At 46.0% G+C, this 16,749-nt stretch overlaps 1 protein-coding gene across 5 annotated transcripts in view; it reads left to right on the top strand.

Annotated features, from left to right (window-relative positions):
* The window catches only part of chd2 (chromodomain helicase DNA binding protein 2), a 109,836-nt gene that overhangs the window by 34,596 nt on the left and 58,491 nt on the right, over positions 1-16,749 (top strand). For all 5 annotated transcript variants that reach the window (XM_070858485.1, XM_070858484.1, XM_070858487.1 and 2 more), the window contains 5 exons: positions 1,842-1,903; positions 4,493-4,681; positions 6,581-6,721; positions 11,409-11,542; positions 14,071-14,296. In XM_070858485.1, coding sequence (XP_070714586.1) covers positions 1,842-1,903; positions 4,493-4,681; positions 6,581-6,721; positions 11,409-11,542; positions 14,071-14,296 — 752 coding nt within the window. The remainder of the gene's footprint in view (positions 1-1,841; positions 1,904-4,492; positions 4,682-6,580; positions 6,722-11,408; positions 11,543-14,070; positions 14,297-16,749) is intronic.

Here is a 16,749-nt window from a genome sequence, read left to right as displayed (position 1 = left end):
TCGGGCCCAGGTGGCCACGTTCAGTGCACGGTACTCGACTGCGCGTGCTCTGGCTGCAGATATCGGCAGGTGTCAGCACGAGTGAGTGAATCGCAGCCGCAGGCCTGGCTGATTTTTCTTCCCCCTCTTTTTTTTTTTACCTCTGCAGAAGGGGTACTAAGGCCCAATTGAGCAGCTTTCCTGCTGCCCCCCCCCTGCTAACTCAGCACAGGCGGATATCGAGCCTTAGCCCTCTGGCCTGTATGATACAATTGATATCACGCAATGCACATCATTTAACCATCATAGCAACCTTTTTTTTGTGTGTTTGAGGCAAAGCCCAACTGAAGCTGGTTCTTATATTTAAAAAAAACATTTCGATCATGCTTGAGTCAGATCGCTTAAATGCAGGTTTCATTGGTTTATCATTTTGAACAAATCCTGATCCACCACCAAGTTTACAATCCTTTTCCTCCTCCTCCTCCTTCTCCTCCCCTTCAGTAGGTATAGCAGTCAAGGCATTACATAAGTCTTACTTTGAGTGGTGACCAGTGGCTTCAGTGCTTCAATCAGTGGAACACATCCATGGGAAGGGAGTGTAAACCTCTTGACGGAAGAGAAGAGACTTCTTATGCTTAGTAATACAGTTCTACTCTGAAGCTCCTCCTCACTGTGAAATGTATGGGACACTAATAACTTTAATACCATATATAACGAAGTGCCAATTTGCCTCAACGACAGCTGGATCTCTGGATCCTGTCCATTTAATGCTTGCCGTCTTTTCTTTGTGGTGTTTACATAGAGCCTTATCACGTCTCTCAGGACGTCCTAAAGCGTTTCCTGTGCACCGAATTACTTTTGAAGTGCAGTCACTGTTACCTAGCTTACTGTTCTGCGCAGGTCTGCATCTGCCCTTCTGCAAAGTAGTGGGTTGAATTCTTAATTAATTTTCTGAGGGCTCATCCCATGTCATGCTCACCTGATCTGCCTGAATCAGTGGCTGGAAGAGTTTGCACTCGCGGGGAGTTGCTTGTTGGTAAAGTTTAAAAAAAAATTAGCGACTAGTTGGAAGTAAACAGACAGTCTTAAAACTGAGCTGGATTGTAAGATGTTTTACAGGCTATGGAGGATGGACGTTTTCTGAATCAGAATGTGGCATTCTGCAAAATTATCCGTGAAAACTTCAGTCACTAAATTTTAACGTGACCATTTGTACAATACCTGTACAGCAATTGTTCAAAGGGCGACATGATTAGTGGGGAGTGAGAGTACTTCTAATATACTCTCCCAGTGGTGGGTAGACTGAAGAAGTCCTTATAACTTTTCCCCTCCCTCATGATTTGATTTTCCTGTGTTTAAGCCCCCTTGGTCTTCCCCTCACACAATGTCCCACCAACTCGTGGCTGAATCCTGTAAATCAGTGTCAATCAGGAAATGGCCAAGCTGCTGGAATGAAACTGCTCATTGATGATGTCAACAAAGTGGCTCGCAGTGTGTAGAAACTTGGTGAGGTGGGGGTGGGGGGGGAATCCATGGGGGATGAGAGGGGAAAGAGAATGAGACCAGAGTAAGCAAGAGCCAGTAGTTCTCAACAGGTACGTGATTTTCATGGGCGAGTTTGACCGTGTACCTAGCTTGGGTGGAGGTGATTGGAGAGGGGAGGGACCAGTGTATTGCAAGTGCTACCACCCCTACAAGAAGGTCCGATGGGGACAAAAGGTTATCTGTTTAATTGGAGAGTGGAGTTTGACATTTGCGATGGGGTTGGTCAGGGTCAGGTGCTGGGAGATTGTGTATATGGGTAGAGGAAGAACAGGCTGAGCCACTCATGTAAAACTATTCTTTTTTTAAAAAAAAAACAGGAGAGCAGCGAAAATTCTGAGAATGAGACTCCAAGGCGACGAGGGAGAAGGAAAGCCACAAAGTGAGTCTTCCGGAAATGTGCGTGCTGGTGTGTTTGTGCAGATTGTATGTGATCTCATTCAGTGCACATGTCATGTGCTGGTTTTGTGCTTCTCAAGGTGAGGACTGTTGGTGCTGGGGAAAAGGGGCACTTTCTATTTAAGGCAGCCAGGGTCCGCATGGGTTGGATGAAGAGCAAGGTCCCTGTATATTGTGCCATCCACTCCCAAGATCAGGGTTGCCAGAGGTTCGATGCAGTGTGAAGTGTCAGCCCTCAGCAGATGTTAGGTGATGTGCTCCCAGCTGCTGTTCAGGAATCAGGCACGAGGAGATGCCCGCGAGCAGGATCTGGGATGGCTATCACCACCCTTCGGGTACCGCACCTAATACTGGGAGCTAAGCTTGGCAAATCCTGGGCACAAACCTGTGTGTCAACGGTCCTTGGCACAATGCAGAAGGGCCTCCAGTATGCCATGCCTCTTTTTTTTTCTTTGGCTGGCACTGAAAACTCTATAATAAAGTCATATTAGCTCGGATATCAGCGATGTGATTTCAGGCAACAACAACTTAGATTTCTATAACACTTTTAAAGTATTAAAATGTCCCAAAGCACTTTACAGGATCATTATAAATACATTTTAAAAATTGACACCGAACTATATAAGATGTTAAGGCAGATGACCAAAAGTTTGATTGAAGAGGTAGGTTTTTAGGAGCATCTTAAAGGAGGAAAGAGAAGTGGAGAGGTGGAAGGGCTTAGGCCTTGGCAGCTTGGGGCCTCGGCAGCTGAAGGCACCGGCGGCAATTAAAAATTGGGTCTGTTCGAAAGAAAGACTTGGATTTATGTAGCGCCTTTCACGATCACTGGACGTTTCAAAGCGCTTTACAGCCCTATCACCTCCCTCGACCTCTGTGGTCGACCTATTCCTTCCTTTTTCCTATGTAGTGACTATATTTCAAAAGTACTTCATTGGCTGTAAAGCGCTTTGAGACTAGATTACATTTAAAAAAAACTAAAAGGTAACATTTTGAAAAAGCAAGCTTTAAAACCCCTTTTCTTAGTTAAACATGTTGCGTCAGGTGTTTCAAAACATTAGGAGGACAAAAGAAAATTGATATTGGTTCAGATTTACCAAGAGCCAATTTTTTTTTTTAAATGCCGAAACGTTGTCCAGTTCGTCACTGCCTCTCTCTCTATTTTGCGCAAAGCTCGATTGTGCCTTCTGACCCGCTGCGAGTAATGCCACAGGAGGCCCATTAGTGAAGACTTTGCAGACTGCTTCTTACAGACTGCTGGAAATTTCGAATATAGACCGAACATTCCAGCAATACACAGCAAAGTCATCAACATACAAATGGCATGTTGGCCTTCATACCGAGGGGATTTGAGTACAGGGGCAGGGAGGTGTTGCTACAGTTGTACAGGGCCTTGGTGAGGCCACACCTGGAGTATTGTGTTCAGTTTTGGTCTCCTAACTTGAGGAAGGACATTCTTGCTATTGAGGGAGTGCAGCGAAGATTTACCAGACTGATTCCCGGGATGGTGGGACTGACCTATCAAGAAAGACTGGATCAACTGGGCTTGTATTCACTGGAGTTCACAAGAATGAGAGGGGACCTCATAGAAACGTTTAAAATTCTGACGGGTTTAGACAGGTTAGATGCAGGAAGAATGTTCCCAATGTTGGGGAAGTCCAGAACCAGGGGTCACAGTCTAAGGATAAGGGATAAGCCATTTAGGACCGAGATGAGGAGAAACTTCTTCACCCAGAGAGTGGTGAACCTGTGGAATTCTCTACCACAGAAAGTAGTTGAGGCCAATTCACTAAATATATTCAAAAGGGAGTTAGATGAAGTCCTTACTACTCGGGGGATCAAGGGGTATGGCGAGAAAGCAGGAAGTGGGTACTGAATTTGCATGTTCAGCCATGAACTCATTGAATGGCGGTGCAGGCTAGAAGGGCTGAATGGCCTACTCCTGCACCTATTTTCTATGTTTCTATACGAAAGGAGGAAAAAATGGAAGCATCTCTCTCAGATGCTGAATGACCTGCTGTGTATTTCCAGCATTGTCTCTCCTATTCCTGTTCTGCAATGTATATGCTTCATGGGTTCTTTGCTTAAGAATTGCTATTAAGAACTAGTTGGTTTATTAGCTAAGGTTTAACAATCACACTGCACATTACCAGTTCATCCACTAGGCTCACAACCACCTGCCTCATCATGGTTCCATCGAACCAAACTGGCTGGGGTTTTATTGAGTCTTGTGAACATCACGTGACTGGCTAAGTCACTCCCAACTCAACAGCTCGACCAACCTGTGAGCATACTCGCAGATTGCATACATTACACTGTTCCCTTCGTTGCTTTTCCTGTTGCTGTGCTCGCAGTGAAAGCGATCATTGTAATTATGTATATCTTGAATGCAGCAATGAGGCCGTTCCGTCAGCTTGCAGCCGCACTAATTGTGAACGGCGTGCGGCCTGTCCACACCTTATTCCCCTCCGAGAGACTGTGATCATTTCAATTTTGACCGATGCCCTGGCATGTTTTCACCATTGTGTCGAATTCTCGGGTCAAATTAAATGTCTTGATTCCACTTGTATGTCAGTTGGAAAAATGCAGAATCTGAGAATGAAGAGCAAGAGGAGGAGGATGATGAGGAAGAAGGCGAGGAGGAGGAGGAGGAGGAGGAAGATGAGGAGGAGGAGGAGGAGGAGGAGGAGGAGGAAGAGGCAGCGAGCAGCGCTGAAAGTGAGCCTGAACAAAAAGTCCGAGCACGTCGAGCAGTTACCAAAAGGTGAGGTGTTTCTTTTTGAGAGTTTCTGCAGCACAGCTGAAGTTCAATGCACAGCTTCTAACCACTTCTTCTTAAAAAAAAACATTCGTGGCTTAAACTCGAATGGCTTCCTCTCATCAGATTTTAGATTTATTTTTTAAATTGCGACCGTGCAAACTTGATGTGCTCTGAACAGAAATGTAACCACCTCAAATAATTGTGCGATTAATCGGCCATGTGTCTGCCCATTTCGCCAGTCTGTCTACGCCCTCCTGGATCTGTTACTATCCTCCTCGCTGTTTCCGACATTTTCACGTTTCGTGTCATCTGCAAACTTTGAAATTATGCCCTGTATACCCAAGTCCAGGTCATCAATATATATCAAAACGAGTAGTGGTCCCAACACTGAACCCTGGGCAACACCACTGCCAACTTCCCTCCAATCTGAACTGCTGCTCTCTGTCCCATAGCCAATTATGTGTCCATGCAACCATTGCCCCTTTAATCCCGTGGGCGTTAATTTTGCGAACAAGTCTATTATGTGGCACTTATCAAACGGTTCTATCGAGGGGCCCAATTTTGGCCAACCCGTTTTTTTTGGCATACTTACCCTTTATACGCCGTTTTTGTGCAATGGAACGGTGCCGGGAAAAAATGGCCCCATCCTGGCCGTCCTGAAGAGTCTGGAGTGCCCTGGTGCAGCGCAGATTAAATAGTGGGGGGGAGGGGGCGGAGCTACAGCCATGTGCCGGAATCAGTGCCGGCAGCGTCGTGCATGCGCAGTGGCGTCGGGTCTGGTGTTCGGCATGCGCAGTAGTGCCGAAACTTGCAGCAGTGTCCTGCCTGTGTTGCTGTTTGTATGCAAATTAAGATGCTGCATTTGCGCCCCACTCCCCTGGTGATATGAAAGCAAGCCAGTAGCTCTCTTTCCCCCGCCTCTCCCCCCCCCCCCCACCACCACCACCACTGATGCCACGTTCGGTTGCTCTGCTTCGCACTCCGCAGCCCCTCCCCCAGCCCTGGCCGAAGGACTTACCGGTGCCAGCCCAGCCCAGACTCTCCTCCCCCTCCCTTCCTTCAGCCTCCCGATGCGTCTTTGCCGGCCGCTCCTTTCCCAGTCCGAATGGCCTCCCGTCCAGGCCGGCCCGCTGCCTTCCCCGGCCGAGTTCAAGTCAAGGTAGGATTTACTACAATTCTTTTATTTGTTATTCAGTTGTTTACCTGAGTTCTTTATTTTTAATGAGTTATTTAAACTTTTATTTGCAATGTTTGGTGCTTGGGTGCAGGTCCTTACTTACTTTACCTGCTCCGATTTCTTAACTGCCCGCAATGTTTTTCAGAGCTGGCCACATACGCTGACCTAAGTCAATTTGGAGTACGGTTTAGCTGCTCAAAATGGCATAAATGGTCAAAACTGGCAAAAGTGTCTGGGAACGCCCACTTTTGGGAAAAAAAACTTAACTAAAAAAAAATCGAACCTAACTGAGTTACTCTGGAGCAAGTTTATTGGGGAAAATGGCGTTTTTTAACTTACGCCAGAAAATCCAACTTACTCCAAAAAAAATTAAAGCAAGTCATGGCCAAAATTGGGCCCCCTCTCTCTCTCTCTCTCTCTCCCTCTCTCCCCCTCTCTCTTTCTCTCTATCTCTCTCTCTCGCGCTCTCTCTCTCTCTCTCTCTCCCTCCCTCTCTTTCTCAAAAAAAAAATCACGGTTCCTTCCCCAACAGAGACCCTCCAATGGCACCATCAAAGAGGCAGGGGTCCATTGGGGCTCCAAAAAGTTTGTTTTAACTGGCCCTGGACCTTCAGACCAACCTGGGTGTGAAGATGGACACGATTGACCCAGGAGCCTCACACCTGTGCCGGCAATGCTCCCTGCTTAGGAATCTCTTATTGATCAACTGATTGTAATTTTTCTAGACTACCCGCCAGGACTCGAGGTAAAAAGCAGAACACCCGGAGGGGACAGAAAAGGAGGAGGAGGGATTCTTCTTCTGACGATGATGATGATGACGACACTCCCAAGCGACAAACGCGCACGTGTGTGACCAAAAATGTGAGGTTAGTGAAGTCTGATTTTGTCTGAAGGTCCTTCCATTCACCAATGAAAATCTCACTGCTAGCTGAGTTTGTCATCTTATCTGGGTGAGTGATGCGAAATCCGATTTTGAGGATAGGGGATGAATTTTCTGATCCGTCTGTGGTGGTAACACTAGAAAGGTTTACCCCATGACACCATCTCTCTCATATTTGTAACTGTCTCAGTCAATCATGCTTTGAACTCACCTAAAGTCTGTAGCCTTGAAATGACACTGGATTATTTGGGTTTGAATAAAAAAAAGGCCGACTTGCATTTCTATAGCGCCTTTCACGACCACCGGACATTCCCAAGCTCTTCACAGCCAATGACGTACTTTTGAAGTGTAACCACTGTTGTAATGTAGGAAATGTGGCAGCCAATTTGCACAAAGCAAGCTCCCACAAACAGCAGTGTGATTGATTGAGTGATAAATATTGGCCAGGGCAGCGGGGATAACTCCCCTGCTCTTCAAAAAGTACCGTGGGATCTTTTACATCCACCTGATTGAGCAACCTGGGTTTAACATCTCATCCAAAAGAAGGCACCTCCGACAGTGCAGTACTCCCTCAGCACTGCACTGGAGTGTCAGCCTAGATTTATGTGCTCACGTCCCTTTTGTTGTCAACAATTTATAATTAAACATCTAGTCCTATTATCCTAACCTATTTTAAATTTTAGAAAGCATTTATATAGCAACTTATCACATCTAATATTCAGAGTAGGAATTGCAGGATAGTTCAGATGAATACGTGGCTTGAGGAGTGGTGCAGCAGGCAGGGATTCAAATTCCTGGGACATTGGAACCGGTTCTGGGGGAGGTGGGACCAATACAAACCGGACGGTCTGCACCTGGGCAGGACCAGAACCAATGTTCTAGGGGGGAGTGTTTGCTAGTGCTGTTGGGGAGGGGTTAAACTAATGTGGCAGGAGGATGGGAGACAGAGGGAAGTAGAATGGGGGCAGAAGCAAAAGATAGAAAGAAGAAAAGTAAAAGTGGAGGGCAGAGAAACCGAAAGCAAAAAGGGCCACATTACAGCAAAATTCTAAAGGGGCAAAGTGTGTTAAAAAGACGAGCCTGAAGGCTCTGTGCCTCAATGTGAGGAGTATTCGGAATAAGGTGGACGAATTAACTGCGCAGATAGCCGTTAACTGGTATGATGTAATTGGCATCACGGAGACATGGCTCCAGGGTGACCAAGGCTGGGAACTCAACATCCAGGGGTATTCAGCATTTAGGAAGGATAGACAGAAAAGAAAAGGAGGTGGGGTGGCATTGCTGGTTAAAGAGGAAATTAATGCAATAGTAAGAAAAGACATTAGCTTGGATATGTGGAATCTGTATGGGTGGAGCTACGGAATACCAAGGGACAGAAAACGCTAGTGGGAGTTGTGTGCAGACCACCAAACAGTAGTCGTGAGGTTGGGGTTAGCATCAAACAAGAAATTAGGGATGCATGCAATAAAGGTACAGCAGTTATCATGGGTGACTTTAATCTACATATTGATTCGGCTAACCAAACTGGTAGCAATGCGGTGGAGGAGGATTTCCTGGAGTGTATTAGGGATGGTTTTCCAGACCAATATGTCGAGGAACCAACCAGGGAGCTGGCCATCCTAGACTGGGTGATGTGTAATGAGAAAGGACTAATTAGAAATCTTGTTGTGCGAGGCCCCTTGGGGAAGAGTAACCATAACATGGTAGAATTCTTTATTAGGATGGAGAGTGACACAGTTAATTCAGAAACTAGGGCCCTGAACTTAAGGAAAGGTAACTTCAATGATTTGAGACGTGAATGGGCTAGAATAGATTGGCAAATGATACTTAAAGGGTTGACGGTGGATAGGCAATGGCAAACATTTAAAGGATCACATGGATGAACTTCAGCAATTGTACATCCCTGTCTGGAGTAAAAATAAAGCTGGGAAGGTGTCTCAACCGTGGCTAACAAGGGAAATTAGGGATAGTGTTAAATCCAAGGAAGAGGCATATAAATTGGCCAGAAAAAGCAGCAAACCTGAGGACTGGGAGAAATTTAGAATTCAGCAGAGGAGGACAAAGGGTTAATTAGGAGGGGGAAAATAGAGTATGAGAAAAACCTTGCTGGGAACATAAAAACTGACTGCAAAAGCTTCTATAGATATGTGAAGAGAAAGAGATTAGTGAAGACAAACGTAGTCAGATTCAGGTGAATTTATAATGGGGAACAAAGAAATGACAGACCAATTGAACCAATACTTCGGTTCTGTCTTCACAAAGGAAGACACAAATAACCTTCCGAAAATACTAGGGGACCGAGGGTCTAGTGAGAAGGAGGAACTGAAGGATATCCTTATTAGGCGGGAAATTGTATTGGGGAAATTGATGGGATTGATCCCTGGGGCCTGATAGTCTGCATCCCAGAGTACTTAAGGAAGTGGCCCGAGAAATAGTGGATGCATTGGTGATCATTTTCCAACAGTCTATCGACTCTGGATCTATTCCTATGGACTGGAGGGTAGCTAATGTAACACCACGTTTTAAAAAGGGAGGGACAGAGAGAGAAAGCGGGTAATTATAGACCGGTTAATTATATACCGGTTAGCCTGACATCAGTGGTGGGGAAAATGTTGGAATCAGTTATTAAGGATGAAATAGCAGCGTTTTTGGAAAGCAATGACAGGATCAGTCCAAGTCAGCATGGATTTATGAAGAGGAAATCATGCTTGACAAATCTTCCGGAATGTTTTGAGGATATAACCAGTAGAGTGGACAAGGGAGAACCAGTGGATGTGGTGTATTTGGACTTTCAAAAGGCTTTTGACAAGGTCCCACACAAGAGATTGGTGTGCAAAATCAAAGCACATGGTATGGGGGTAATATACTGACATGGATAGAGAACTGGTTGGCAGACAGGAAGCATAGAGTCAGGATAAACGGGCCCTTTTCAGAATGGCAGGCAGTGACTAGTGGAGTGCCGCAGGGCTCAGTGCTGGGACCCCAGCTCTTTACCATATATATCAATGATTTAGATGAAGGAATTGAGTGTAATATCTCCAAGTTTGCAGATGACACTAAACTGGGTGGCAGTGTGAGCTGTGAGGGGGACGCTAAGAGGCTGCAGGGTGACTTGGACAGGTTAGGTGAGTGGGCAAATGCATGGCAGATGCAGTATAATGTAGACAAATGTGAGGTTATCCACTTTGGGGGCAAAAACACGAAGACAGAATATTATCTGAATGGTGGCAGCTTAGGAAAAGGGGAGGTGCAATGAGACCTGGGTGTCATGGTTCATCAGTCATTGAAAGTTGGCATACAGGTACAGCAGGTGGTAAAGAAGACAAATGGTATGTTGGCCTTCATAGCTAGGGGATTTAAGAATAGGAGCAGGGAGGTCTTACTGCAGTTGTACAGGGCCTTGGTGAGGCCTCAGCTGGAATATTGTGTTCAGTTTTGGTCTCCTAATCTGAGGAATGGCGTTCTTGCTATTGAGGGAATGCAGCGAAGGTTCACCAGACTGATTCCTGGGATAGCTGGATTGACATATGAGGAGAGACTGGATCAACTGGGCCTTTATACATTGGAGTTTAGAAGGATGAGAGGGGGTCTCATAGAAACATACAAGATTCTGACGGGACAGGACAGGTTAGATACGGGTAGATTGTTCCCGATGTTGGGGAAGTCCAGAACCAGGGGACACAATCTTAGGATAAGAAGTAGGCCATTTAGGACTGAGATGAGGAGAAACTTCTTCACTCAGAGTTGTTAACCTGTGGAATTCCTGGCCGCAGAGAGTTGTTGATGCCAGTTAATAGGATATATTCAAGAGGGAGTTAGATATGGCCCTTACGGCTAAGGGGATCAAGGGGTGTGGAGAGAAAGCAGGAAAGGGGTACTGAGGGAATGATCAGCCATGATCTTATTGAATGGTGGTGCAGGCTCGAAGGGCCAAATGGCCTACTCCTGCACCTATTTTCTATGTTTTTATGGATATACCTTATCTGAGCCATTTAACGCCTGCAGTTTTTTCTCTTTGGAGATCAGGGTTGAAGTTGGAAGCTATGACCTCCCTGACCACCACCTTCCAATTGTGGAATAGATAACAATCTCCAAAAGTTGGCTAGTTGGCCAAGGTACTAAAAGCCCACTCCTAGTGGGGCTGCATCCATTGTGAGTTACCACCTTTTGAGGGAGAAAGCTTGAGAAGAAAATGAATGGGAAGAATTTTCAAAATATTTACAAAGCTCGTGCATGGTGAGCAATAATTCAAAGCTATTTCCCTCTGATCCCTGGAGGGTGTTGGGACTGGTTCTGAGCCTCAGCTGCTCTGTGCTTCCTGTAGCTTTGGGGACACTCCTGGCTTTCTCTTGAATGTACCTTACTGAAGTGGCTGATAGTGCTTGAGTTTTGAGCAAACAATTTTTTGACACCTCCTTTGAGATTTTACTCAGTTCCTACATTCACATTCCTCAGCATTCCATTCACCATGCTAGCTCGAGCGGTAATTCTAATTCTCGCTCTATTGCACTTGGCAGTTCACCCCTCTCCATTTCCTAAAATTAGAGATGGGGGGGTGGAGGAAGGAGATTATCCTGCGAACTGTGTGCATTAAGCCCCTGGTTGGGTGTGGAGAGGATTGGTTTGCAGTCCGAGAGGACGGCTTTATAATTGGACTGTCGTTGTGTTTGCAGTTATAAAGAAGATGATGATTTTGAGACTGATTCAGATGATCTCATCGAAGTTACAGGAGAGCCAGCACTGGAGGAGAATGACGATAGTGAGACCATCGAGAAAGTGGTAGACTCCCGCACTGGGAAGAAAGGAGGTGAGATGAGTGCAGAGTCTTCATGTGGTGCAGAGTGGCGCATCCCTTCCTGTTCATCACGCCCGTCTGGCAGAAGGCAAGCTCCTGCTTGGAGATCCAAAACTGTCCCTGGATGACAGGTTTCCCGTCGGGTCAGCGTCGGTTTGTAAAAACTCTGAAATAGAACTAGAAAATCGAAGTGAGATCTTTTGAATCTAAGGGCCCAAGTTTCCACACGATAAAAAACGGGCGCCCCTCCGAGCTGGGCGCCCGTTTTTCGCGCCTAAAACGGCGCCTAAAAAAAAAAATGCGATTCTGGAGCATTCTGCAGCTCCTTGTCTGCCGGGGGGGGGAGCCTACACTCGCGCCGATTTTGTAAGTGGGAGGGGGCGGGTACTATTTAAATTAGTTTTTTCCTGCCGGCAACGCTGTGCGTTGGAGCGTTCGCGCATGCTCAGTGTGAAAAAAACATTGGCACTCGGCCATTTTTGTAGTTCTTTGTAGCTGTTTAATTTTTGAACATTTTTTTAATAAAAGTACATTGCCATCAGCACTTGCAGCTTTCTCACTGTCTCCTCCCTCCCCCCCCCCCACTCCCGCGGGAAGAACGGGCGCCTCCTCCTCCTCCCCCCCCCCCCCCCCCCACCGCGGGAAGAACGGGCGCCTCAGGCTGACTGCAGCATTCTCCGTGCCCGAAGCACTTTCACACAGGTAGGAAGATGGTTTATTTAATCTTTTCTTTGCTTATAAATGTTTATTCAGGTTGGATTTATTTGTATAATATTTGTAGAAGTATAAATAAGGATTTATTGTAGAATTTAATGAGTTCCCTCCCCCTCCCCCCACCTCGTTCTGGACGCCTAATTTGTAACCTGCGCCTGATTTTTTAATGTGTAGAACAGGTTTTTTCTGTTCTACAAAAATCTTCACTTTGCTCCATTCTACTTTAGTTTGGAGTACGTTTTCACTGTGGAAACTTTCAAATCAGGCGTCAGTGGCCGGACACGCTCCCTTTTGAAGAAAAAATTCTGTTCCAAAGTAGAACTGTTCTACCTGACTGGTACTGCAGAAAAAAAAATGTGGAGAATTGCGATTTCTAAGATAGTCCGTTCTCCACCAGTTGCTCCTAAAAATCAGGCGCAAATCATGTGGAAACTTGGGCCCTATAAGTGGGAGTTCCTGTTTCACCAGAACACGAGTCAAATCGAAAAACTGTGAACGCAGGAAATCTGGAAATAAACAGCAGACTGACCAGCAGCTAAAAGAGAGATTTGCGTGATAAATCACTGCCAATAAAGTGTCCCACTGAAATCATTAACTTCCTCTTTCTGATGCTGATTGGCCTGCTGTGTATGGCAGAATATACTGTTTTTATACAAATTTAGCATTACTTGGGCCAAAGCTGGGGCAGGAGGGAAATTCAGTCTGCGTTCGTGCGTCTGTCTCAACCCCCCTTCTGTTTTCGCTGCCTCCACCTCCCCAATTCTTGCTCCGCTTCCCTACCTCGCTCCCTCTCTGTCCATTGCTCTCTCTAACTCCTCTCTCGCTCGCGCATATTTTTTCTCCCTCGTCCTTTCTTGTGCAATCCCTCGCTCTTTCTCACTTTCCAAAAAAAATCGTGTCTCCCCGACCTGAGAGAAGTAAATGTTTTGCAGACTCTTGAACACTCACCATGTTGGCTGTCTTTGCTGGTAAATCATTGCTGAGGATAGTGGGGTCAGTGGGAGCTTGCTGCATTTGCTGTCATTATGTCGAGCAGCACCTCCTGGGTGTGGACCCTGAGGCACAAGTAGCATTGGAAAGCTTAGTGTCAGGTATGGCGAGTCTCATCTTCCTGGAAACCTGCTTGCTTTCAGGTCTGATAACAGAAGCCAGCAGCTTTGATCCGTCCTCCATAGCCGAGCATCACTAAAGATGATTGTAACGTCTCCACTGGCCCAGATAAAATAACTCGACATAATGGGATTGAAAGTGGGACCATCCCGGTCTGTTTTTTTTTATTCGTTTAGGGGATGTGAGCGTCGCTGGCAAGGCCGGCATTTATTGCCCATCCCTAATTGCCCTTGAGAAGATGGTGGTGAGCCGCCTTCTTGAACCCCTGCAATCCGTGTGGTGAAGGTTCTCCCACAATGCTGTGGGGCGAGTTCCTGGATTTTGACCCAGCGATGATGAAGGAACGGCGATATATTTCCAAGTCAAGATGGTGTGCGACTTGGAGGGGAACATAGAGGTGGTGGTGTTCCCATGTCCTTCTAGGTGGTAGAGGTCACGGGTTTGGGAGGTGCTGCCGAAGAAGCCTTGGCTAGTTGCCGCAGTGCATCTTGTAGATGGTGCACACTGCAGCCACGGTGCGCCAGTGGTGGAGGATCTGAATGTTGAAGGTGGTGGATGGGATGCCAATCAAGCGGGCTGCTTTGTCCTGGATGGTGTTGAGCTTCTTGAGTGTTGTTGGAACTGCACTTATCCGGTAACACCTTTAGTAATTGAGCAATTTGCGGGAAGCGGATGATTTGGAAGCAATTTAACACATCATCTTTTCCCATTGGCAGCCATCGGAGCCCCAACCACGGTCTACGCCGTCGAGGCTGACGGGAATCCGGGGGCGGACTTCGATCCGGAGAAGGATGAGAAGGAGGTGCATTATCTCATCAAGTGGAAGGGCTGGTCATACATCCACAACACCTGGGAGAGCGAAGAGTCACTGAGACAGCAGAAAGTGAAAGGACTGAAGAAATTAGAGAATTTCATCAAAAAGGAGGAAGAAGTGAACCAATGGTAATGTCTAGTTCTCTTACTGAATCTGTTAACCACAGTACAACTGTTGTATCGTAAGAACATTAGAAATAGGAACAGGAGTTGGCCATACGGCCCCTCGAGCCTGCTCCGCCATTCAATAAGATCATGGCTGATCTGATCATGGTCTCGGCTCCACTTCCCTGCCCACTCCCCATAACCCTTTATCCCCTTATCATTTAAGAAACTGTCTATTTCTGTCTTAAATTTATTCAATGTCCCGGCTTCCACAGCTCTCCGAGGCAGCGAATTCCACAGATTTACAACCCTCTGAGAGAAGAAATTTCTCCTCATCTCTGTTTTAAATGGGCGGCTCCTTATTCTAAGATCATGCCCTCTAGTTCCAGTCTTCCCCCATCAGTGGAAACATTCCCTTTGCATCCACCTTGTCAAGCCCCCTCATAATCTTATACGTTTCGATAAGATCATCTCTCATTCTTCTGAATTCCAGTGAGTAGAGGCCCAACCTCCTCAATCTTTGCTCATAAGTCAATCCCCTCATCTCTGGAATCAACCTAGTGAACCTTCTCTGAACTGCCTCCAAAGCAAGTATATCCTTTCGTAAATATGGAAACCAAAACTGCACGCAGTATTCCAGGTGTGGCCGCGCCAATACCTTATATAGCTTTTATACTCCATCCCCTTTGCAATAAAGACCAAGACACCATTGGCCTTCCTGATCACTTGCTGTACCTGCATACTATCCTTTTGTGTTTCATGCACAAGTATCTCCAGGTCCCGTTGTACTGTGGCACTTTGCAATGTTTCTCCATTTAAATAATAACTTGCTCTTTGATTTTTTTTCTGCCAAAGTACATGGACCTCACACTTCCTGACATACTCCATCTGCCAAATTTTTGCCCACTCACTTAGCCTGTCTATGTCCTTTTGCAGATTTTTTGTGTCCTCCACACATTGCTTTTCCTCCCATCTTTGTATCGTCAGCAAACTTGGCTACATTACACTCAGTCCCTTCTTCCAAGTCGTTAATATAGATTGTAAATATTATCGGAGCTTCCCTATCAATACAGACAGACTGCACTTTCTGTTCCTTCAGTCCAGTCCACTGTCTTTTCTAACTTAATAAGAACAACATAAGAAATAGGAGCAGGAGTCGACCATTTGGCCCTTCGAGCCTGTTCTGCCATTTAATAAGATCATGGCTGATCTGAGTCTGGCCTCAGCTCCACTTCTCTACCCGCTCCCTGTAAGCCTTGACTCCCTTATCATTCAAAAATCTGTCTATCTCCACTTTAAATATATTCAAAAACCCAATCTCCACAGTTCCCTTGGGTAGAGAATTCCAAAGATTCACAACCCTCTGAAAGTAGAAATTCCTCCTCATTTCTGTCTGACTGACATGGGAACAGGGACAATTTTGCATTGCCAAGTGAGCTTGGGATGCTTGTGCACAGGGTTTTTGTACTGTTGTTTAAAGATAGAATCAAATTAATTTGACCCACACCTCATTGGCGACCCCTTATTCTGAAACTGCCCTCTAGTTCTAGATTCCCTCACGGGGGGGAAACATCCTCTCTGCATCTACCTGTCAAGACCCCGCACGTAAAGCACTTTTAAAGATGCCTTCTGCACATGAGGAAGTGCAATCTGTAGTGTACGTAGAATAACTTCAACATGCATTTGAAGTCAAATGCCATTTTCGGACTGGATGCTGCGCTGGCTTAGCTTGATGTAACCTTTGGGTCCCAGATTTAAATGCGCTCGGGATGGCGGGACTGACATATCAAGAAAGACTGGATCAACTGGGCTTGTATTCACTGGAGTTCAGAAGAATAAGAGGGGATCTCATAGAAACGTTTAAAATTCTGACAGGTTTAGACAGGTTAGATGCAGGAAGAATGTTCCCAATGTTGAGGAAGTCCAGAACCAGGGGTCACAGTCTAAGGATAAGGGGTAAGTCATTTAGGACCGAGATGAGGAGAAACTTCTTCACCCAGAGAGTGGTGAACCTGTGGAATTCTCTACCACAGAAAGTTGTTGAGGCCAATTCACTAAATATATTCAAAAAGGAGTTAGATGTAGTCCTTACTACTAGGGGGATCAAGGGGTATGGCGAGAAAGCAGGAAAGGGGTACTGAAGTTGCATGTTCAGCCATGAACTCATTGAATGGCGGTGCAGGCTAGAAGGGCCGAATGGCCTACTCCTGCACCTATTTTCTATGTTTCTATGATGGGATGAAAGTCTCCTTAAGCTATGTCTCCAGGGCAACTGTGAGATGCCACGTCACCAGAGGCATTCTCCAGATGCGGCCAGACTTTGGAAGGGCATCATCTGGAATTGCACTAAATTTCTTTTCAGAGTTGAAGTGTACATGGTACAAAATGCCATGGGCTTATAGTGCTTTTTACTGAAATCCTGTTGCTACTGAGATCTTGTGAATTCATGCTTCATTGGCAGTCATTTTCTCTTCGGT

The sequence above is a fragment of the Pristiophorus japonicus genome, chromosome 17 (genome assembly GCF_044704955.1).
Source record: "Pristiophorus japonicus isolate sPriJap1 chromosome 17, sPriJap1.hap1, whole genome shotgun sequence".
Lineage (NCBI taxonomy): Eukaryota > Metazoa > Chordata > Chondrichthyes > Pristiophoridae > Pristiophorus > Pristiophorus japonicus.
This window is presented reverse-complemented; position numbering and strand designations above follow the sequence as displayed.